General features: G+C 39.6%; 1 protein-coding gene across 1 annotated transcript; it reads left to right on the forward strand.

Annotated features, from left to right (window-relative positions):
• On the forward strand, positions 1-24,305 carry LOC101156453 (hepatocyte growth factor). The gene is made up of 18 exons (XM_023952530.1): positions 1-249; positions 5,568-5,730; positions 5,864-5,976; positions 6,536-6,650; positions 11,103-11,245; positions 11,418-11,538; positions 11,679-11,797; positions 14,012-14,183; positions 14,354-14,487; positions 15,935-16,028; positions 17,062-17,201; positions 18,782-18,814; positions 19,026-19,134; positions 19,230-19,304; positions 20,204-20,341; positions 20,421-20,527; positions 20,638-20,771; positions 21,077-24,305. Exons 1-18 carry the CDS (start codon positions 186-188, stop codon positions 21,251-21,253), a joined length of 2,151 nt encoding a protein of 716 aa, XP_023808298.1. The 5' UTR covers positions 1-185; the 3' UTR covers positions 21,254-24,305.
• Positions 24,306-25,341: the final 1,036 nt, after the last annotated feature.

Here is a 25,341-nt window from a genome sequence, read left to right on the forward strand (position 1 = left end):
AGCGGCTGTTGGAGAGAGCGGCTCAAAGTTGAGTAAAAGGGGTTGAATCGAGGACGTGTGAGGCTTTTTAGGAAAGTGGCATCAGTGTGAAGCAGACGAGTCTTCTGCTGAACTCTGGACTTTATATCACCTCCGTGGCTTAGTTAATTCGGGATTCTAACCTGTTCCCAGGTCGTTAAGCAGCCATGAGGATTAACGTGTGGATTTACCAGGCATTGGTGTGTTTTATGGTTACTATTGTGGATACAGGTAAGGCTGAAGAGTCTACTCCATTCAATGTTACGCTTCTGCACGAGTTTTAGTGAATAAAGGGATCTCACTTTGAATTCCTCATTTAATTCTTTTTTTATTATTTTTGAAATCCCATTTCTATTCATATTTTTGCATTCTTGCACTTTCATATTTTAAAAATGTTTTCCATTTCTTATTTTTTTTCTCCCAAAACTTTTAAAATATAGTTATGCAAGTTTATTTCTTTAATACAACTGTATATATGGGAAAATGTTCAATATTATCTTTTTTGTTAAATCTAAGTTAAACTCCTTATATGTTGCTATTTTGACCCCCCTAAAATGAAGATTCTATCTAATTTAAACATTTGATGTGTTTTTTCCTCCACACAGTTATATTTAGTGTCATCCCCATACTTATACCATTTCCTAATATTTTTCACAAGGTCAGATCATAGGATCAAGGATGCTTGACATGATGAGATTTGGGGGCGCACCTTTTAAGGGGATCCCAACCTGCCCCCCGCGCAGCATCTGTATGGAGTTCTTATTCCGACAGCTTTGGCTCACAGCTGTCCTGTAGACATGTCAGTGGATCCATATATATAAATATATATGCATATATACCACCTCCGGGGGTGCTGACCCTGACCTCTGACCACCTGTGAAGTGGCGGTGGGGCAGTTAAAAACACACCATGTTTGTAGGAAAGGTGTCCTTGTGAGTGTGAAAGCAGATTAAGAGGCAGACTTTATGTGAGTGTGTGTGGTAGTGGTGCTGAGTTGATGGGGGGGGGGGGGGGGGGGTAACATCTGGCTGCAGAACCTTTTTTTTTTTTGCGCTCTCTGATGCAGATGTAATGTCTGCCTAATTCCCCGATGGAGACACGCCTTTAACCTGCTACTTCCCTGCTGTTTACTCAGTGGAACTTTTTCCTCCTGATTGCCTGAAAAATGATCGGGTTTTATAAGTATTATTGACACATTATTACTCTGGAAGGCATGGCTGAAAATCTATCCAGCTGACGTTGAAATTCTTTGCTCAAGGGAACTTGGAAATGGAATTTTTCTGCACAAGGTCACTCTCCCCCCCCCCCCCCCCCATCTCGTCCGCGGTTCACAAACTCAGACCGGCCCGTCGACGATGGCTGCCTCTTCTCATTAAATCTCATCCCTTTTATCGTTATCCCCAGTTTCACCAAACGCTTAGGAGATATTCGGAGATAGCAGGGGTCTGAGTGCAAGGAGAGGAAGAGACTAAGTGAAATCTAATTGAGCAGCCTGGCCAGACATCAGGGCTGGAACAACACTGTGATGAGTGCCAGATGTGGTTCATTGGAGCCAAAACATTAATAACACATCCTCCCCTAAAACCATTCTGAACCACGAGAAGCCTCAGAACGCCCCACAGTTTACAGTATCCTAAGTACTCATGTGTTGCATTTGTAACTCTGTAATATGACAAGTTTGTGGGATTTGTGTCGCACTTCCCTTTTGAATACCAACTCTAAAATATTGCAACTAAATGTACAATGGCTAAAAAAAAAAAGATGAATAAGGTCTGCATAGCAAAGCTCCTGCTGAAGCTGGAGTTCTTAACTTTTTCCCAGTCAATAAAAAAGGAATGATTTGTATTTGAGAGAATTTCGGCCCCGAAAATGATTTCAGTCGGTTTTTGAACCCGCTTGGATCCTCTTCTGCATTATGTCACATCTTAGCAATGGTAGAAATATCTCAAAGAAATAAAAGTCCATAAATAATGAAAGAAAAAAATAAATTATAATGTGTCCTTTTACACTGCTGACAGTTTCACAATTCATTTTCCCACACATCCCGCTTTCTAGTATAAGTTATCTGCCAGTTGTTGAGAAACTACAGATACTTTTATTTTGCAGGAATAATAATTACTGCTTATCGCTTGAATTTGAAAAGCCATAAAACAAAAAGCTGGTGTCTTTACACTGCAGGACTCCTATTAAGTCTTTAATGACCCTTACAAATAATGAATCCAGGCCTGTAGAATGGTTTTCTGTAGCAATCATGATAACGGTTTTATTTGTCTGCTGTAATCTGAAACTGTAGCAATATACCAAATACCACGCGTCCCTTTGTGAAAGCAGTAAAATATGAGATTTTCATAAGCAAACCTCCAGCTGAGGCACTGCAGCATATCAGCCTGTTGACAGCCATCAATGTTCTGTTGGCTGTCAACACAATTTTAGTATATTTCAGTCACGTTGGTTTGAGGTTGTGTCACTTTTTTCCCCCCAATTTCTGTTCGTAACATACAGCGCCGCATATAGGTGTTGTTTTTTTTTTACCAGATCTGCAAGTTGTCCCACTTACAAGAATATAAAGGTATATGTTCATCACTTTTCAAAAAAAGGATCCAGGAAATCACATTTTATGACTTTTTAAAGAATTTATTTGTATAATGGTGCAGAAAAATAAGTATTTAACTCCAAAAAACAAGCAAGAATTCTGTCCCTCACAGACCTGTTTTTTTCTTTTCCTTTAATCGTTTCCTGTATTTAAACTGGTTACCTGTATAAAAGACACCTGTTAACAGTCAGACTCCAACTCCTCCACCATGACCAAGACCAAATAGCTGTCAAAGGAAACCACGGACAAGATTGTACACCTAAAGAAGACTGGGATGAACCAATCTACAATAAGCAAGCAGCTTGATGAGAAGAGATTAACTTTTGGAGTGATTATTAGAAAATGAAGAATGACAAGATCACTAACAATGTCCCTCCTTCAGGGAAGGAAAGAGATATTGGGGCTGTGTATGGTGGACATGACAATGATCCCAAACACATCGCCCAGGCAATAAAGAAGTGGCTATCTGAAAGGCATTTCATGGTTCTAGCTAATCTGTGAACCTCAATCCAACACAGAACCTGTGTGAGGGGTTGAACATCTGTGTCGTCCAGCAACAGCCCCAAGACATCACAGCTATTGAGAAGATCTGCATGGAGGAATAGACCAAAATACCAGCTACAGACCTACAGGAAATGTCTGACCTTTGTCATTGACAAGCAGGGTTACATGTCAAACTATTAAAGTGCACTTTTGTCATTGACCAAAGACCGACAGTCAGGACCATTAATATTTGGACAGAGACACAGTCTTTTTCATTTAGTTTCTGTACATTACCACAGTGAATTTTAAATAAAACATCTCAGATGCCATTGAAGGGGAGACTTTCAGCTTTTATTCCATGGGTTGAACAAAAAGATTGCATAAACATGTGAAAAACTAAAGCATTTTTTAAACACAATCCCTTCATTTCATGGGCTCGTAAGTAATTGGACAAATGACTGCAGCGGCTTTCAGTTGCTGTTTGTTTGTGGGCCTTTCTGTCTGAAGTTTAGTCTTCAACAAGTGAAATGCATGCTCAGTTGGGTTAAGATCTGGTGACTGACTTTGCCATTCAAGACTATTCCACTTCTTTGCTTTAATAAACTCCTGAGTTGCTTTGGCTGTATGTTTTGGGTCGTTGTCCATCTGTATTATGAAACGCCGCCCAATCAGATTGGCTGCATTCACCTGAATCTGCGCAGACAGTATGTCTCTGAAAACCCCAGAATTCATTGGGCTGCTTCTGTCCTGTGTCACGTCATCAATAAACACTAGTGTCCCAGTGCCACTAGCAGCCATCACACTGCCTCCACCGTGTTTTACTGATGATGTAGTGTGCTTTGGATCATGAGCTTATCCACGCCTTCTCCATACTTTTCTCTTGCCATCATTCTGGTAGAGGTTGATTTTGGTTTCATCTCTCCGAAGAATGTTTTTCCAGAACTGTTCTGGCTTTTTTAGATGCTTTTTAGCAAAGTCCAATCTAGCCTTCCTATTCTTGAGGCTTATGAGTGGCTTGCATCTTGCAGTGTACCCTCTGTATCTACTTTAATGCAGTCTTCTTTTTATGGTAGACTTGATATTGATACGCCTACCCCCTGGAGAGTGTTGTTCACTTGGTTGGCTGTTGTGAACGGGTTCCTCTTCAACATGTAAATCATTCTGCGATCATCCACCACTGTTGTCTTCTGTGGACGTCCAGGTCTTTTTGCGTTGCTGAGTTCACCAGTGCTTTCTTTCTTTCTCAGGATGTACCACACTGTTTAGTTTGCCACTCCTAATACTGTAACAATTTCTCGGATGGTTTTTTTCTGTTTTCTCAGCTTAATGATGGCTCCTTTCACCTGCATTGAGAGCTCCTTTGACCGCTTGTTGTCTGTTCACAGCAAAATCTTCCAAATGCAAGCATGAGTCCTCTAATCAACTCCAGGCTTTTTATCTGCTTCACTCATAATGACATAACAAGGGAATTGCCCACTCCTGCCCATGCAATAGCATGGAAGTCAATTGTCCAATTACTTACGAGCCCATGAAATGAAGGGATTGTGTTTAAAAAATGCTTTAGTTTTTCACATTTTTATGCAATAATTTTGTTCAACCCATGGAATAAAAGCTGAAAGTCTGCACTTCAATGGCATCTGAGTTGTTTTATTTAAAATTCACTGTGGTAATGTACAGAAACTAAATGAGAAAGAATGTGTCTCTGTCCAAATATTTATGGTCCTGACTGTATTTTCTGTAGCATTATAGGAATAGATTTTTTTTTATTATAAAAATTTGATTTTTGGAATTCTTTTTCCTAATTCAGGCCCTAAAGTCAGATAAAAGTGGGACAACTTTCAGTATAAGTGACTGCCATATACCTTTTTTTTTACCCCACTGTATTAACCATGCTATCTCTTACTTTAAACAGAGCATACACTTTTGTCTTAAAAAAATAGTCTTTGAAAGGTGTTGGGATTAGCAGGATGACGATATATGGAGAAAAATATTAAGAAGGGATCAAGGATCAAGGCTAAGTTGTCCGCTCAACTTGGCTTCAGGTAGCACCTATCTGATACTGACAAGGCATTGTAGAAGCTCCTCCCTCCCAAGCAGTGTCACACCAATTCACACACACAAAACAAACACCACATCTTAGCCATAGCTTAGGGGAAGAGGGACACTTAGAAATGTTAATGCCCCATCACTGCATAATCCTAAAGCCTACCCCACCCCCTGAGGTCTGTCTGAATACATGTAGCATTTTGTTAGATGGGGGTACATCCCCAAACTTAAACTGATTCTTTTTCTTTTGATTTCCATGACCTGATAACCTATAACACCTTCCTTGAACCTATACCACCACAATCACCACATTTTACTCTCAGGAACTAGTACCCTGACTCTTGCAGGAATAATCAAATATGCTTGTAGTTGTGGATGGAAGTTGAGGTCAAACAATGTTCAGATCTCATGTCATCATATGTTGCAGGTTGCTGTAGAAGAACTCGTCAATTATTACAGAAGTATGAAAAGACTGAGAACTATATGCTGGTTTGCACAGACTGTCATCAGCAGCCAGTGGTGCGAAACGGCCGCTCACAGGAGCACTGCGCCCGAAAATGCAAGAAAGTCAAGGGAAACTTCAACTGCAGGTGAGTCATTCTTTTTGATTCCTCAAAGTCTGCAAGTTTCCTACTCTAGTGGTAATATTTACATGTTTGGCTTTTTTTTTTTTGGTGTTTACCATTTGGTAACCTATCAACTGCTCCCCCTCTGTTTCTGCAGAGCTTTCAACTTTCAAAGGCACAACAGGAAATGCCACTTGCTTCCTTTTGACCGTTTTACCCAGGGTGTGCAGAAGCAGGCCAACACTAGCTTTACTTTGTATGAAAAAAAAGGTGGGTGGTCACATTGTCTGAAGTGGAGCCTCAGTGCCGTGAAGTCTGATACCATGTCAGTTACAACACCAAGGTGGATTTACACCGGCAAATTAATGTTGGTTCCTCCTCAGTGTCTCTGTTGACATGATAAAAGCAATCAAAAGTCCTCACAGTGCGGAAAGTTTCAGTGTAAACATGAAGGAGACCAAAGTGGCTTGTAAACAAAAAAAAAAAAAAAAAAGAGTTTACGACCAAAGTGCCAAAACTTTCCACAAGCGCAGCTTGTAGAATCGAGCACTTTTAAAATTTATGGCAAAATTTATCAAAGCTCCCCTTCAGTGACATTTAACGAACTTCAGGGACTTGTCTGGGAATAACATACAAGCCAGCTCATAAGTAAATATTCACTGTGACCATACATGGGAAGGCATACTGAAAGCAGTTGAGGCTCTAAGCTCAAATCAACCTTTAATCACTGGAAAGATGTGTGAATTGGCGCCTGGGTGGTACAATTTTGACAGCTTTTATCGAAACGAGAACACACATTCAGATGTTTGTATTCTTTGCTTTTTCTTAGATTATGTAAGGGAGTGTATAACATCCACCAAGGACAACTACAGAGGGAGAAGATCTTGGACAAAGTCAAACATCATTTGCCAAGCTTGGTCTGATAGCAACATCAATGAACACACGTAAGTCTTTTGATGTAGGATGTCAAAATAAAAGCAGATATGCTGATAAAAATGGGACATATCTTTGTGGTAGATGAGATCAAATGATTTGGTTTGACATTTTGGTCTTTTTTTTTGCTCTTGTATTTGCTTCATGATACTCACCTTATTAGCCCCGCACACCCCCATTGTAAAGACCCCCCCCATCTGCAATGCTCAAGCTTCCATCATTTTCTTCCTTCTCTTTTTCCTCTGTGTCTGACACTGAGCAGGCCTCAGAAGCTGATTTATGGATGCTCGGTTCATCCCCTTCCACCTCGGGGGTTAAGGGAAGGTGGAGGCTCAGAGACAGTTGAACGTTTATCCAGAGTTAAGTCAGATTTCTTTCAACACATGCAGGGATGTCCTCCCTGGTGAGATTTTTTTTTATTCTCTGCACTGGAGGCCATCAGGTGCATCCCTAGGATGTTTTTTTTCTCCCCTCCAACTACAGTAAAGCAGAAACAGCGGCCTAGCAGAGATGGGACTTTGCCAGCTTCTCATTAGTGGTGCTCATTAGTTACAAGGTATTTTAACTGTGGCGGGGAGGGGAGCTGGGAGAAGGACTATGAAGAGTTTGCAGAGGTGCAGAGTGACAAATGGAAGAGAGATGGAGGGAAATGAAGAAAAGAAAAAGGGAAAGATTTACTGTCTGAAGTCGGGTTTTGTCTGATGTCCAGCTGAGTTCTCTGAGGCACAAGCATACTGAGAGAAAAACAAAGGTTCGGTGATCCTTCACAATTAAAACAGAGTCCGCTGTTGCTCCCGTCCTCTCCGCACACCAACCCCCCAGTCCTGTCATCACTCTGCAGAAGCAGCGGTTAGCATTAGGGATCCTTTGTCATTGTTTATTTGACACAGGGTCCCAGAACTGTTCTCAGATAGAAAGAGGACTTCGATCATCTTAACTTCTCAGCACCTTCAACTCGCAAAAGGTCAGACAGGGCTTAAGTGACTGGAGATTTAAAGCCATTCTGGGGTTAACCAGCATTGGACTATCCCGCTGTGTGAGAATTACCGGCATAATTAAGCATGCATCATTTCAGTCTCAGGTTACTATTATTTTCATGCTTGAGCAATCGCTGCGGGGCAGGAGTGATTTCTCAGGAGGTTCCCCTCCAGTACTGGGACTTCCACCTGCCGTCTATATTTGGTGTTTTTAACGGGGGCTCCGTAAGTGATGCCTGCCAAAGATGAAGAATGGAAAGGAAATGTTTTCTTTGTTTCTGTTTTAGAAGATAACATGGTAATATTTTTTTCATCCCTCTTAGGGATTTGTTTCCAAAGCTTTGATTTAGTTTATTGGGATTTCAAACTTGATTTACAGATGACTTTTTTTGTGCGTCATTTTGGTCTAAAAAAGGACTTTTCCACATTTTTTCAAATTTTTTTCCCTAACTAAATCTGGGTATTGTTGTCAATGACGAGAGACTTGAAGCTGCAGCTTTGATGTGAGCAGCACTTTATAGCATGAAGTAAGAAAATTCCATTGCAATTAAAAAAATGTGTTTTTTATCCTAAAAATTTTCTTCTTTTTTGGCTAAATCATAATCTAAAAATTATGTATATCATTTTCTAAAAAAAAAATATATATGACAAACCCCTGGTGTCATCATAGAAATGGGACCATTCTCTGTATTCTTCCAAACAGAAAGTACCTGTTGACTCCAAAAAGCCAAAATCCCCATAGACTTCTATAAAGAAATAAACCGCTATTACTCAGCCATTATCATTTTCAGAATAATCTTTTATTAGCACACTTTCGCTGTTCCTATTTTTTCTTACAATTTGGTTTTTTCCTTATTACAAGTTATCTAAGTTATAAACTGACCAATCAGATGCCTGAATAAAAATATGTGGTGCCTGCTGGCCCCCAAATTGAACTTTCGAAACAATTGATTGGCAGATTTTATGTAGACCGCTTCAAATGGCAGGGAATTCCACCAAGCTCACGCCTGATTGGTGAGAGTGGTTGCCTAAGAAACGCTGACTAAGACAGACTTGGACCAACAACTGCTTACTGATGTTGTCTGGCTCCAACATGGTGTCAACATGATGACCGTGAAAAAATGGCGACTTGATTTGGATGGAGCAGGAAGTAAACCATTTTCTATGAGTGACGTTTCACTCACTCTGTCCAGTTCCTCTGTACAGTCAATGGATGGGACACGACCAATGTCTTGTATGACTTTTTATTCCCTTAAAAATATAAAAATATCTGGGAGTAATTTAATTTTTTTTATTTAAATTTCCTCTAGGAATCCAAAAAAAGTATGACTTAATACATGGTGGGGAAGAAAACTGTTTTTACTATTAGCGGTATATTTAAATTACAATGGTAAAGTTAATCAAATTATAGAGCCAAAATCCACATTTATGAAAATACTTCTTTGTCAAACTTTACAGCAATTTTATTGTAAGCTTGTAGAAATTACAGTTAAAAAAGTTTTTTAAAAAAAAGTTGTGCCTAGGTGTGAATGTCTGTGAGTTGAACTGGCAACCAGTCCAGGGTGTACCCCGCCACCTTTAGCCAAACAGTGTTGGCATAGGCTCCAGCAACCCATCACTCCAAAAAGGAACCAAGTGGGTTTTCAAAATAGAAGGATGGCTGGGGGATGGAAGTAATAAATGCAAAAGTTTTTACAGGGTTTCAGCTGGATAAAGTGCCTGGTAGCTAACTTGCATTAAAATATACAAGTTTTTACCAGTCTTAAGACAAGCTGAAACATTCTGTTGCCGAAGATGATAAGTGGTCCTAAAGCAAAAGAAATCGGTTTTGAATTATTACAATATTTAAATGTCAACCTGCAGACTTGCAAAATAAATTCATTCAGCCGTAAATGATGGTTAAGCTGCTCTCTTTAGATGATTATGATTCACAGTCGTGTCTTACTTGCTGTAACCTTTGAACGCTTTACATCTTTGGACATTTGTCACGCCAGGTGCAGGCACCGCGTTTTGCAGCAGTTACTTCAAGGCTAGATTTCACTTTTTAGTGATGTCCGAAACCAAGCCAACATGCTTAGTCGGCTCAGAGAGGGAAGCATGTGTGCGTTCCAATGTGAGCAGTCTTTGGCAAGGAGATGAATAACTGGCCAACATCTGTTAGCACAACATCATTATGGCTAACGTGCTCCCATGCTGATGCCTTTTTCAGAGCCTCACCACACGCAATCTTCTCAGCAAAGTGAGGAAACTTGTAATTCCATTTATAAATTAAGGATACATTGTTATGATAAAGACCTATGGCCTGTTGAACTTGTGAGTTACACACTGCACATGTAGGCTTTGGCTTCAGGCAGAGAGCTGCTCCGAAACAGTTGTTTTGTTTTAGTTACATGGATAATTGAAAAGCCTTCGGATCTATCTTTTTTTGTGTTTTGACATGCAGTTACAGCCATGTAGGTCTTAGCCTCTTTCTCCTTTGCACTTTTTAAATAGACACCTTGGATTTGACAGTATTGGTTGAACTTGTGCCAAAGGAGGTGAGGAGAACCTCTTGAGAGGCTAAAGTAAAAATGTTTGAGCAAGTTGTTGAAAAGGTTTGCAAAGTTTACTTTTCTATATGCGCATTTTTTTTGTCATCAAACAACAAAGTCCCTCCTTTCTTATCAAATGTTACCTTTTTTCCCCTAAAGTCATCGGTTTTCTTCTACCTTTGCTTTGCTGTAAGTTCTCCTTACGTCCAATTATTTTATGTTTTTAATGTTAACATTTTTATTGTAAATGTAAATCATTGTTTCCCCCTAGCCAGGACTCCCTTGAAAAAGAGATACTTAATCTCAATGGGACAATTCCTGGGTAAATAAAGGTTAAATAAAAGATAAAATGCCAACTGTTCATCATTCAACCATGACAGAAAAACAATTTACTCCATGTAGTTTCTCCACATCTTTAACTTGGGCAATGCATTTCTACTACCTTTTTTCTACACACTAATAAAATGATGCATGACTTGTTTTTAATGTTTAAAGGGTGCCAACAAGGAAGCTGCTCGAGCAGCTCCTAGCGGCCCGAAGCGTTGTTCTGTGCCGTTGGTGCTAGATATACTTTGACAGTTGGGCTGTTCCACAAGTGAAAGAGTTCGGATGTGGTTAGAATGAGTAATACAATCCTAGAAAAGGTGACAACCCTAGAGAGTAAAAGATATATTGATGACATGCTTTGCATAATGACTGTCATGACGGATCTCACTAGGATGTAGAATGCAGTGCGGTCAGGCTGGAGGCGCTTGGATTTCACAGTGTGAGGCTTACATCTTAATTAAGATTCCCTATTGAATTTATTTGGATTGTTACAGAGAGCGCTTGCAGGCCAGTACAGTTCTGAAAACATGACGGGAACAGCCTGGTGTGCAAATACTCCTGCAAATTTATTTATAAGGCTTACAGTATCAGTTAACATTCTCAATAATGTCTGTTTTTGGCCCTGTAGGTTTTATCCAGATAGGTACCCAACACAAGACCTGAGGGATAACTTCTGCAGGAATCCCAACAACGACCCTGGTGGTCCGTGGTGCTACACCACTGACCCCAACGTACGAGCCGAGGAGTGTGGCATACCACACTGCTCAGAGGGTAAGACAAAATACCACTCTATGCGTCAGATAAGACAAAGAAAAAACGAAGACGTGTTGAAGTGCTTCATTAAACTGTGTTTATAAGCTTAATTGTTTTCTATAGTCAAATGATTTGTTTGTATATCTGAGTAGAATAATAGAAGTCTGAAAATGTGTTTCTGTTTTGGCAGAAGTCTGTATGACCTGTAACGGAGAGGACTACCGGGGCAAAGTGGATCACACAGAAAGCGGGCGAGAGTGTCAGAGGTGGGATTCGCCGAGACCTCACAGACACCAATTCCAGCCCAAAAAGTAAGCTTTCTTCCACCCAAACACCAGCACACACCCATGACAGATGCTTGGTGAAATGATACTAATGCTCAGGAGAGCTGGATCTCACTGGTTGTTATGTCTTAACTCACTCCCTCCTCTTCATCCTCTGTGATCATCAGATTCCGAGATAAAGACTTAAAAGACAACTATTGTCGTAACCCGGATAACCGTCTACGACCTTGGTGTTTCACCATGGATCCCAAAACTCCATGGGAGTACTGTGATATTGCAGTGTGTGGTAAGGCCTGTTTCATGTATACTCTCCAAATATGAAATTATTTTTCTTTATAGTCTTCAAAAAAACAAAAAAGAAGAAAAATGTTTTTTTCCTGAGATGACTGTACTCTTTGTCCTAAGGCATTATCATTGACTAAATATGATATTTGGACAAGAGTTAGCGGCATGTCACCCATAGAAAATGACGTGCTTCTGAATTCGGTTGCCATTTGTTTGCGGTACGGATGCTGCTACGTTGGAGCCGGGTGGCATCAATAGGCAGTGATTGGTCTAAGTTGGTCTGTGTCATTGTCACTCTGGCAACCTCTCTTACCAATTAGGAGATGGCTTGTTGAAAGTCCACAGCCCTACCATTTAAAAGCAGGCTCGGGAGAATCTATCAATCAAACATTGCAAACATTTAACGTTCGACCACATATTTTTATTGAGGCATCTGATTGGCCATTTTATAACTGGAATAACTTGCAATAATGAAAAATGATCATGAAAAATATTTGTATTAGCAAGAAGACATAGCAGAAGAAGAATAGCATTCTATTTGGAATGCAAGGGGGGAGGGGTCATTCAGTTCAGTTCTTATATACATTCAATAGGTATTGCATGTTTCACCATCAAAAATATTCAAGTTTTCGTAGCTGTCTTGTAAAAAAGCAGATGCTTTTATGTACCAACACTAGTTTTTCTCCCTTGTGGTTGTGGTGTCATTTGTTTTTTTTTGGGGGGGGGTTTGTGGAAAGAGCTGTCATTTTTCCCTGGAGAGTCTGATAAGTCCTCGTTTATCCAGCTATTTGTTCAAATCCTCCTACCTCAACGACGGTTGATTTTACAGGAGATCATCTGCTTTCACAGAGTTTGTAAACCACTCAGGCCTATAAAGTAGGGAATCCCTGAACTTTACCCATTGGAATTTCTAGTAGCTGTTTTAGTGATATGAAGATTGTTTTTAAAATCACAAAATGCAAAGACAAATCAATGTGAAAGGAGGAAAACGATCGCAGATGCTTTTTTAAAGGGGAATGGGGATCAGTGAATGGCGTGATGAACATGAAAATGATGAGAATCATATGCTGTGGCCATAACAGGTACCAGACTTCAATCCAGTTTCACAAGAATAGGAGATCTGGGATTGGCAACACCTAATGAGACTTAATCTGAAAAATGGACTTTTATAAGGAAATAAAAATAAACAATACAAAGAAACCATTTAGAGTTAGAGTTGTTGCATCTTTACCTGTCAGGAATTTTATCTCCAGTTTTAGTTCCTTTGCTTCTTCCTTTTAGAAAAAAAAATGCTTTTATATGTACGATGAAGTGCTATATTTATTTTAAAAAAACCTTTCAAAGTAAAAGACGTTTTGGCGTTTGAGGATGGTTTTTTCTGTCAGACCAAAGTGAAATATTTTGAAAAGCACTCAAAGCATTTTTTTCCCCGTCTCTCTCAGATGCAAAGATGCTCTGTACAGTAAGGAACCTGATTTACAGGCAGAGTGGAGGTTCTTCATTTGTCCAGATGTGTGCATCCCTCAATGCCTGTCCTCAGAAAGATAAAAACCACTGAACTGTGCTGCACGGTGCAAACAGACACTGGCATGCATTACATCAAGCCAAAGAATCCCTCTTTTCCACCGCCTTCTCATGTCTTCCTCAAAACATTCCCTCTTCCTCCTCCATCTTCTCCCATCTCATTTGTCAAAGGCTAAAGAAACAGAGAGAGCGATCCAGAGGGGAGAGGTTGCCCCTCTGTTGTACAGCTACCCGTACGCAGCTGAAAAGTGAGCCTCCTTTGGAGAATGTTTGAAATAGCTGTGGAAGACGCTTCTTGAGCCAGACAGGATGTGGTTTTATTTAGTGATTTACATAAAAAAAATTCAAAATTGACCAAAAACGACATTTTCAAGCGAATTTTTAAACACAACAGATTAGATTTAGAGTTTTCTTGTTGGTGATAAGTGAGATAATATAATTCCCACTGTTGTGGAAAACCCTGTGTGTAAGAATGTGGGGCACTAATGTTATGAAGTTTCCTATCTCAATTGCTGCATGGGGGGAGCGCTACTGTTTTTGATCATCTGCCTCTAGGTTAAACATGACACATTCTTCTAGGGATTAATATCTCCCTCCTTCTATTCCTCCCTCATTCCTGAATTCAGTTTCTTCAAGCGACTTTCCCCATCTTTCTCAAGCTTCCACTCAAAACAAAATGTTTCTCTTATAGACTCAGTTCCCACTGTGGGCCTTGATGTCAACATCACAACGTCCTGCGTCCAAGGGGTGGGCACGAATTACCAAGGCACAATGAATGCCACTCCAGAGGGTGTGACGTGTCAGCGGTGGGACTCCCAGTTTCCCCATAACCATTCTTTTCTTCCCGAGCACTTCAAATGCAAGTGAGTACTGCTTTTGTATGATTTTATAAGAAGAGCACGATTTGTCCGTATCTGTCCAGTTTTACAGTTGAAAAGCTTAAAAGGAGAGCAGTGAAGTTTCGCCAGCCTTACTACAGCCAGTGTAGTCATGAGTGTCGTCATTTCATTCGCAGCTTTTGTGTGTGTTCCAGAAACCTTACTGAGAACCACTGCCGTAACCCCGATGGTGCAGATTATCCATGGTGCTTCACTACAGACCCCAAACAGAGGATCGCCAAATGCACCCACATTCCAAGATGTGACGCAGAGGCAAAGAGAAAAACAGGTAAAGTCCTTTAAACTTTAAACAAAATTTGGACAAATCTGTCCAATTCTGCACATAAGCATTGAGCAGTTGTTACAGTTAATACAAAAAAGACAAGTTTCTGTGCTTCTTTTGGCTTTTAGTTAGGACATTGACTTCACTACAAAACGTGTCCCTCAAAATATTCTCCATATAAACAGCAGGTCACCTAAACTTTAATAGACTGGCAATGGATGTGGCAGCAACCAGGAAGTCAGTGGCTTCAGCTTTTGCCATACTGCCTCCTCATTCGCTGATGCCTATTTCTGTGTCCTTACGATGCTCACCTGGAGGCAACCTTCAGGTCATCAGTAATAAGTAGGGCTGGGATAACTGGAAACCAAGCAAAGGCTGGAGTTGGACAGAGATTAGAAAGAAGACACCTTCTATAGAGCCTGGATGACCACTGCGGGTCTTTGAGATCTCCCACTCTGATTGTTTTCCAGCTTTCCCTGCTATACTTATTTCTGAGTATCTGGATGAAATTATTTCAGATTTCAGTTGACAGAAAACAACTGATTCTCGTTATCGACAGTGAGCAGAAAGCTTGTGAACAAGGAGATGGAGGTGGAGACATCCCAACTGTTGTCTATCACAGTTTCCTTATTTACATCTTTCCTTTCATTGCACATTTAGTAATTCATATATTTTTTATATAAAGTGTATCTGTGTGTAATTTTAAGTAGGTTTAAATAACTGAAAAATGACTTTGTGACATGTTCCTGACTGACGATGAGGTTAACATTCTCCTGTTTGTGCTTGAGGAGCATGTGTTGTGAGGATCAGACTTTCTTGAATGTCTGTTCTGTGGTTTTAACAGGATGCTCAGATACACCTATTTGTTATTCCTCTGATTGAAAACATCTGACTCTGATTGTAGGCTTAAAAGAACTGCTGCTCCTTAAGGTTCACATTTCACACCTGAGCTGATGGATAATTTGTTTTGATAAAAAAACAAGCAAAAATGAAGAAACTGGTGATGTCAGTGTGACCCTCCAAAGTCTGAACTGTAACTTCATTGAAAGCATTTAAGTTTTTATTTGTGTGTTTGTGTTACAAATACGTCTACATGCTGCCAAATAAATTCCATTTCATTAAAGAACAAAAACACCTGATCTTAGCAACAGCACATGCTTTCCCATGTGTTTGCGCCTCACATTTCTAGGAATCCCACAGATCAGTTACAGCAGGTCTTTTGCTGATGTGTTAGGCATGAATGTTCTGTTATATTAAATGAGTCAGGGTGCCTTTAACACTGAACTGATCCAAACCACAAAGAGAAACTCAAATCTTTCTCTCTGCAAGTACAGGACTGTTTTGAAGTACTCACTGGCAGCCAGGCCTTTGAGATCACACTGAATTAAATTTGGTCCTCCTGGGAACTTTTAACACAGCCCTCTAAAATCTCTCCTGTCTTGCTCCTCCTCAGAATGTTATGAAGGCAGTGGAGAGCTGTACCGGGGTACTTTATCCAAAACTCGATCAGGGATTCCCTGTGCAGACTGGTCCCTTCACATAAACAGGTAAATCAATCCGGTTCACTAATAACTGAGTCTGTTTCCTAGAGAAGAAGACGTTCTGTTGTTGACTCGGATTACTTGAGAGAGAAAAATCCCTTTCAGACACATGTGCTGAAGCAGTGAAAACAAACAGTGAAAGGAAAGGGGTTCCTCAGGGGTCAGTACCAAGCTCAATCCTCTCATTGACGAGAGGAAACCCTGGGGTGCTCTCCAATTGACCCATCCTGACACACAGATTGGCCACTCTTAAGCTGTTATTTCATGCTAAAATCAGGGTGTTGGATTCACTTAATTTACTAGAATTTTTAAAAGCCAGAATGACACAGACAGATGGACATGTTCCAGAGCTGATCCCTGACCCCAGGAAGTGCTTTCTGAGGAAAGTAGATCAAAGCCAATCAGCTCCCCTGCATAGACTGCAGCCAGCAAGTCTGCCTCGTTCAAGGTGAAGGGTCACCCCTGGAAAAAAAGTACTGCGAACTACAGCTTTTTTAACATTCTCCTGGGAAGTGGAATTGTCTTCACCCCTTGACAAATTGTTGCCCATCTCTAACCATTTACTTTTTAGGGATATTCTGGATACCTGAGATGATCACATGAAATGTGCAGCAAAGCTGCAAAAAGACACATGATTAGATGTGAATTCCTACCAACTGAGAGCACAACCAAATAGTTCCACAGAGGATGCGGCTCCTGTTGGTCTGAGCATTGCCGAATACTTAGACTGCATACTTTTGTACTCCCATGAGCCCCCTTCAGAAAACTCTGTTTCCTTCTGCATGTTCTATACAGCTCATGCAGAGGATCTCATGGCATTGTAGCAAAGCCAGAGTCATACTTTTCTGGAGCAACACCATAGCTTGCCGCGTGTTTAATTATGTTACGCCTAGTTACGTGACATGGTGGCGCGCTGATGTGCATATGTTGGTTGTTTTCACAGTGTGAGAATCATTACGGGATGTGACCTAGTGTTCCTTCAAAAAAAAATAAAAAATACATGTGGAATATGAGGATTTGTATTTGTGTGTTTTTACAGCAAGGATTCTCACTCTACGATATCACATGTAGGGTTAGAGAAGAACTACTGCCGAAACCCAGACCGGGATAAACATGGCCCCTGGTGTTACACCAGTCAGAATAACCGCCTAGTCTGGGACTACTGCAAACTAAAGCAGTGTAAGTAACCAAACCAAGTCTTTTCTCTTTTATTCGTTTTTAAAAATAAACAATCGTTGCATCTGCTTTTGCACGTTTAAGTGAACGGTGCACCTGTTGGATTGTTTCCAGGTGTTGGGTAAATGTGCAGCAAGCAGATCAGAGTTACAGCAGCTGTAAAATCCACATGTGCAAGCAAGCTAAACAAGCTAGCACTAACAAGTTTATTAGTTAGCCTCACTCGTGCCGGTAGGCAGTTTGTTTTGCTGCCAGAGAAAGAGTATGAGCTTCACTGTCCTTTCCTCTTCTCTTCGCCCTAACTTAAACCAGCTGTTAGACTTTAAATGGTCTCTATGTAGAGGTCTTTTTCAGTCATCAAAGTGTATCTGCTCAAGACGGAAGATGTTTCACTTAACAGGACACCAAATGAAAATAAGATTGCGTAATTTTTTTATAAACATTTAAAGTCCAACCCTTTTCTGATCTATTTTCATAATTTCCAGTTGTCTTTTAATTATGATTATTCAATTTTTTAGCAAAAAATTAAAAAGAACTTTCGTTTGTGCAGAGCTACAGGAGTTCATTAGAAATTCACCTCTGAGTTGTGGAACTGTTGGCACGGAGTGAGTCTGCCCTCATTGCCCATCATCCATCTGTTCAGATCCTACCCCATTAGCTTACAGCCCCTTACAACCCCAACCTAACATTACTGGTGCAGCCAAAATGGTGAGCAATATAACTAAAATAGCTATCTAGCCGTACAATTTTAAGCAAGGTGTACCAGCTCAGATGAGGAAAAAGAACACCTATATGGATCTATTTGTCTGCAAGTGGATGTATTGGATTGGAGCAGAGAGTTTGTGGCCCGCTGATTGTAACACAGCAGTTTTTCGTCTGCTCCTGAATTTACAACAATTTGAATGAAGAAATATTCAGAAATGCAAATTTGAGCAGATTTTTTTTTTATTTACGTCTGCCATAATGAGAAAAATGCTACATAAACATGTTTAAAAGATAATTTTTATCAGAGTGGATCTTTTAATTTATACAAGGAAGCAATATTGTCGAGTAGAATTTGCATGTGCTTTACAGGAAACAGCAGAATTTAGCTGTGCTGCCTTTGTTGACTCCATCAAAGCTGTCAAACCAGATCTTTTTTTTCATTTTGCTTGATGTCTTACGTAATCTATGAGCTGTGGTTTTGTTCTATTAGCAGACAATACACAAAACTCAAACAGCAAACACATGTAGGCCCTCGCTGCCGCCCTTCTATTAAAGGAAGAAAAAAAGCAGGCTGCTTTACCCCAACATTTTCTTTGGCTGGTTTCAATCTGGCTTTTCTGAAGAGCCTCTTATGGATGGCTGAACAATGATTTCCATAATGTAAAACATGTCTTCCATGAAGTTTTTAGTCTTGAGCAAATTTATCTCCTGTAGCTGCTGTCAGAGCCTTTAACAGCAAAGCAGCTGTGGAGGCAAGTCTTTATAAAGTCTGAAAGGTAGTCACTTTCTCAGAGGTCTCATGCTTTGGAAGTCAGTGTATGTCATTTCTTTGCATCTGTGGTCTGTTCTCACCACTATGCTTCTTTCCTTATTATTAGGTGACCCAGCGACAGTGACTCCTCAACCGAGAAGTTAGTATAATTTTTCTTTTGCCCATCTGGCTTTCACCATTCTCTATCTCTGATCTCATCCTTTTTCTTTTCTGCTCTTTAAATCTGCCCTATGCCATTTATCTAACCAAGCAAATCATACTTTATAGTCAGCGTTTGAAGCTGTAACCTTTTTTGCCATGGAAATGCCAAAATACTCCTGTCTTACATACTCTTGCCATTCACTTTTTAGCATCACCGAGGCCCAAGGTATCATGCTTTGTGCATATAAACACCAGAATTGTTGGAGGACATCAAGTACGAGGTACAGATGGCAGCTGGGTTGTAAGCATCCAAAGAGAGTACGTTTTCTTTTTTTTGTTTTGTTTTGTTACGTTTTTTGCACTTCATAGTGACCCCAATGACAACTTAAATCTTTTTTCTTGGTTTTCTTTAGGAAGGTTCATTTGTGCGGCGGCTCTCTGATTAGAGAGGACTGGGTTTTGACAGATCAGCAGTGCTTTACTTCCTGGTAATAATCCATCATCTTGAAACTACATGCAGATCCAGATCTCTGTTTGTTCCATGTGTTGTGTCTTTACCATTAGTGTCATCCTGTGCAGTAACAGCTCCCAATAAATTGCAAACAGAGTTCATGAAGCATTTGCCACGCTGTCTCAAACTGCTTGCGGAGGTTCTAGGTTTTCCTGCAAGAGTCACATTCACTGGAATTCTAAACATAAAAAATGTCTCAAATTAGTAATAGAGTCAATCCAGGTTTGCTTAAATTGTCTCAAACTGATCTAAGTTTAGTTTTCCATAATGAAAAAAAAGTTAAATTTAAGACACTTTAGTAAGAAACTGCATTCCTGTGAAACTAAATGGGGATGGACTTGAGACAAAAATGAGATCTCCAATAAAAATATTGTTTTCAACACTTTGTGGCATTTTCTGATGATGAAGGACATATTTTAGGAACATTTAGTTCAATATGGCTTATCTTTAGTCAAGTTATTGTGAATCAGAAACAGATGACAAAATCCTGTTACATAGAAAATACGCCGAAAAACTACATCCTAGAAAGTGACAGATTTTTTTATTTAGACTAAAAACGGCACAATCATAATTAAAAGTTCTCTGGGAACACTTTCAGTAGATCAAAAGGTGATTGGAGTGGGTCTCTGGTATATTTTCACCAGAATTACATAATGTGTTCATGCAGCACCAATTCTTAAAGATCTCTAGTAAAACATATTCTAATATTGCAATTTTCTAACATATATCACTAATTAGCAGCAAGTGTTTGCAGTCCAGTGTACCAGATACTAGCGTACCATTATAGTCATTGCTTCTTAAATCAGCTTGGGAATGGCTTCTTAATTTTGCAAATACAGTAGCATTATGTTTCAAACTGATCCTTGCAATCATCAGTGTTCCAGATCTAAAAGAATACAGCGTGCAAGTCGGTCTGCATCACCTCAACGAGTCGTCAAACCACCCAAGACTTCGCATATCTCGCCTGATCTGTGGCCCAAAGGGATCCAATTTGGTTATGTTGAAACTTGAAGAGTAAGTACTCAGCTATACTCAGAGCAACTTAATCAAGTTCATAGATTAGGTGATTCATCTGTCTCTGTGGTTGTTGCAGCCCTGCACCTGTGTCAGAGGGCGCCTCCACCATTCATCTTCCAGTAAAAGAGTGTCATATCAACCAAGGGACCAACTGCACCATGTATGGATGGGGGGAAACTAAAAGTACTGCCTTCTTTCATGCGTGTCATTGCACTATATTTGATAATGCCTTTTTAAACTAATAGATTTATAACAGATTAACCAGAATTTTTTTTATAACCCCTCTTCTTCAGATAGAGGACAAGAAGAGACGCTCAACAGTGTGACAATGGCAATGGCTGACAACGAAATGTGCTCTCGAATCAAAGGGGACCTTGGTGAAAGCAGAATTTGTGCAGGAGGCAAAATTGGAGAAGGAGTATGTGATGTAAGGAAATGTATATTACTTCTGTAGAAAACAAGTTAAATGAATAATAATTAAAGTGTTGTTACACCAAAAACATTACAGACGAGAAGTGTCTTTGGTATAGTAATATAGCTTTTTGATAACCAGTGCATAAATGTTAACAAGACACAGAACTTTTTTTGCATGTGCTGGTTATTATGCATACATAAAAATAGCATGCTACAATTGTAACCAAATTACAAATGATCATTTCTAATATGGATAAAATAACCATTTACAATGAACCTTTGTTGATACGTGTTTCCTATTTTTGTGTTTTCTTGCAGAGAGACTATGGTGGCCCTTTGGTATGCCAAGAGCATGAACACAAAGTCATCATAGGTGTGAGCATCCAAAGGACCAAATGTGCATCATCACAACCTGCGCTCTTTGTTAACGTTGCCTTTTACTCTGAGTGGATTTACAAAGTGTTCAGACTTTACCCCACTTTGGACACAAACTGATGCCTTTATGGGAACAGAAATCTCCAAACTGGCTGGAGAGAAAGAAGGGCAACAAGGACCAAACATTTCTGCTACCTTTACATGGAGGGAGAATTAGGTAAAAGTGCCTGATAAAGAGTGCCTACTTTGGTGGTTGGAGATTGGTAACTGGAGAACCGATGTACCAAAGAGGATTGCTACCTTGAGAACATCAACAGCACCAGCTCCCTTTTACAACCACAGTCTCGGCACATAGACGGTGCACTAACTGCATTTTGACATGTTCAGAGTTTCTGAAGCCATGCAATCGAAGTCACTTGTGACTCAGTATTATATCCTGGAATGTACTTGAACCCAGTTCCATGATGGTTACCAGTTCAGGAAACCCTGCTCAACTGGAATTCCCTTCCTTCTTCTTTTTTTCATATGAGTTGGAATAGTTATGATTGTTTGAACTAAAAATATACAGTCAGATATAAGTTATCAAATGTTTTTTCTAAAATAATTCACAACTAGCTGTGATATCAAGGTCCTGTGTCCCTATACATAACCCTTCCACCATTTACCACTAGCCCCATTTTTATAGGAATTATAGGGCAGGGCTAAATATCACTTCTATGTCATACTGAATAATATTTGTAACATGTTTACAGCAAACAAGATTCCAAACCAAAGACAAGATCCTATCTTTGGTTGTAGTAAAGACTGGAGTCTTAAATATGTAGGCACAGCCCTGTAATATTGATTGCAGTGGTTTTACCTGCCATTTCAGTACTGAAAATAATGACAATTATGGGCCTTTTTGTTTTTACAGATACGTTATCTGATAAATTGGTATTTTCCTTTGTTAAAGGGGCTATGTCCGTGGATTTTTAACTCCACGGTTCATTGTGTGAGGGTGTAGGGGTCGATCGGTTCCCTCTTTGACAAAGGCGTGGAGATAAGTCCTTCAAAAAAAAGAGTTTTTGACGGATTAAACTACAGGGGTACAGATGTGAACTGGATCCTCCACATTTGTTTCGAAGCAGAATGTGAAGAGTGACTCCTAATGTCTGGAAAGGAATCTCAATCCCTCCTACCTGACCACTCAGCTCTTAATTTTAAGAGGTAAAGACGAGAGCCAGGGAATGGGGCTATTGGGGGAGGAAATGAGATTCAGTCATACTTTTTGGCTTCTTCCTCCATTTTTGAGTATCTGGACAGCTTCTTCATCAAGTGACCTCCCAACATGGAGATGGAGATTTTCCCAATGGCAGAACATTGTGGCAATAAAAGAAATGAACTCAAGCACAGTCCCTCCGTGAGAAACAACGAAGACAAAACCACTTCTTTAATTTGTCCAGAACAGGACGAAAGTGTGGCCTCCCTTCGTAGGTGGGTTCAACCGGAGAATCCTTGGGAAAAGTTGGTGGTCTTCATTGTCTGAAGTAGTTGGACTAGCTTTTCTCCACATAGCTGTTAGTTTCCCATGAGAGGGTCTAAGTAGGACTGAGCAAACTGCTCCAAATCTTATGCTAATATTTGTAGCATGAGAGAGAAGAGCCATGCCAAATATAACATGGCTATTTGGTCTCCAGTTTGGAGGGAACTGTGGCCCCCGGTGGGCTGTGTGTGGTCAGTAGAATATTTTTGATACTTTTTCTTGGGGGGGTTAGGGCTCATGAAAAGTGACTCTGTATGTACAAACCTGCAGGTTTATAATGTTTCTGCCATGCCATAAGATGTTATAGGTCTTATAGATCTGCAATATGTTCAGTTTACTTTTGGCCACTTCGTGCCTCTGATTATGTCTTATATTTAAAGTAAGGTGTATTTATTTTATTGAGTCAGTGGAAGCAATTAGTCGCAGATTAATTTGATGTTATGATGATGCTGTTTTAAGATTTGAAATTTGAAACAGGTTTTATTCCTTTTTTTTTTTTTAAGTATGCTAAGTTAAATGCTAGCAATATCTTCTGCACAAACAGACCCTCTCGCATGCATGCATGCATACATTCTGACTATAAAACCACTTTGATTTTGATCTCACAAGTTGGGTGTTGAGTTTTTCAAAATAAAAGCTTTAGATTGTGGGGTTTTCTATTCCCCTCTTCGGTTTGCCAAAGAAGAAATTCCAAAGACCTCAGCAGTGTTTCTGTGTATGTTTTCATTAGACCACATCTTCTTGGTTCATTATTTATTTCTTAAACACAAAGGATATATTTGAATTACCTGAATATCACAGCCATTACTTTTTTTTTGAATATGTGCAGACGTTTGCAGGGCTCTAAATGATAACGTTCCAAAAAAATCTTTAAGTTTCTTACAGAGTAATGAGCCTTTTCTTGTCTTTGCATCACTATCCTCTCTTCTGTACACTCAGTCACACTGCCGACCTGATGATAATGATTCGAGAAAAAGTTAAGGTTAAAGTTAATCTAAAATATCTAAAAAATGTCTAAAGTCCCAACAAAATTACACAAAAATATGAACATATCACTATTGAGAAATATGATCTGAAACCGTGATAGGTAGCAGTCGTGTCAAGACCTCGGAGAACGATCCTGAAATGATGCCCAGATGTTTGTGTGAAACTGGATCATTTCAACACGAAGATTCAATGTTCTCAGATCCAACATTACTGCTCTAGACATCACTCAAAAAATGCTGACAACAGAGGGATGGATGTAACTCGATGAGTCACACAATCCCAACAGCAAGTTCGGTTAGGCAAATTCCAATGACAGTGTAAATCCCAACCTCAGCTTGTTTTCCCACACTCCAGTCTGTTAAAATAGTGTTTTGTTGAATATCCAAATGCCAAACATTCAGTTCTGGGGAGGACCATGTAACTTTATTGTTCGATTTCTTGTTGACCATGCTCTGAAAGTGTTGTGACTGTTATTTAATTCGCTTTTCTGTAAATAACACAAGCAGTGTGTAAATTCCAAGTTGTAATTTTTTGTAAATATCATACTTTTGAAATATAGCTGCTATTTTGTCGCGACAGTTACTTTTGTTTTATATCCGTGATATTTTCCAAACTTTGTATTCTTTGTATTATCCTTTAATAAACAGTCTTCCATTGAACTCTGTTAAAAGCTTCTACACTGAAAAACAAACCTAAAACAGGTTATAGTTTTGTGCTAATTCGTATTTTGGCAGGAAAGTCTTCATATTGCTTACAGAAGCAAATCCGCATTGATGATAAATGTTCCTGAGTGGCTGAAGCAGCAGAGGTCAACCATGCAAGCAGTCGGGAAGATAAATATTTAGCACGTCTTTAGAAACATTTGGATAACAAACTTGGACATTGGTCATTCAGATGGCTTACAGTCGGCCCTGGATGTGCCTTTCAGCGAGCTTTTAGTTGCTCAATAAAAGATAAGAAATGCTTGAAATGAAAGATTTGTATTTTTGTCAAGATATCACACACACACACAAACCCGTGGATGGATGGTTCTTCGGTATTAGCAGCACAGTTTACTCTTACAAAAAGCAATGAATATAAGGGTACAAAAGTGAGAGTTTTTGTTATAAATTTGTGGTCCCGACAAATTTAACAAAAATTTAAAAAACTAAATTATTTCCAAGTGTTCTTTCTTTTATTTTTTAAAGAAGGATAACAGAAGCTAAAACCTAAGGGGTGGGCAGTGCTACAGTATATCTCATAACTCAATAGCTTTTAAATCACTGATGGCTTTGCTTCTGAGTTGTTTGACTAAAAAGATCCACTTATTAAGTATGGATGATGGAAGCTTAGAACGGCCTTCGTTGCCTTTTTTTTGACGTTTTTGTTTCATTTTCTTTTTATAAAAACATCTAACATCACATGATGACGAGAAAAAAAGTTTATTTCTTGTGATAACAAACCCAACTCATTCTGTAACCATGTAGACGTCCTGGTCCCCTCATCTGGTCACTGATGTAGTTGACAACAACCGCAGGATCACTGAACTGCAGCCGCCTGCGCAGCTGCAGCTGGGCCAAGCTTCTCCTGAAATGACTGATTTGGAGGTTTTTTATCACCGTCAACATTCACCCAATCTGCGATTGAGCTAGGCTACGATTCAAGCAATCGAATATAAATGCATCAGTCCGGAACTTTCTCCCACAAACTGCTTTGTTTT

This window comes from Oryzias latipes, chromosome 23, assembly GCF_002234675.1.
Source record: "Oryzias latipes chromosome 23, ASM223467v1".
NCBI lineage: Eukaryota > Metazoa > Chordata > Actinopteri > Beloniformes > Adrianichthyidae > Oryzias > Oryzias latipes.

Coding starts and splice junctions, on each gene's coding strand:
- LOC101156453 (XM_023952530.1), top strand. CDS start 186: ATGAGGATTAACGTGTGGATTTACCAGGCATTGGTGTGTTTTATGGTT. Junction 18,815..19,025: donor AGTGACTCCTCAACCGAGAA/GTTAGTATAATT, acceptor TTCACTTTTTAG/CATCACCGAGGCCCAAGGTA. Junction 20,528..20,637: donor TGGATGGGGGGAAACTAAAA/GTACTGCCTTCT, acceptor CCTCTTCTTCAG/ATAGAGGACAAGAAGAGACG.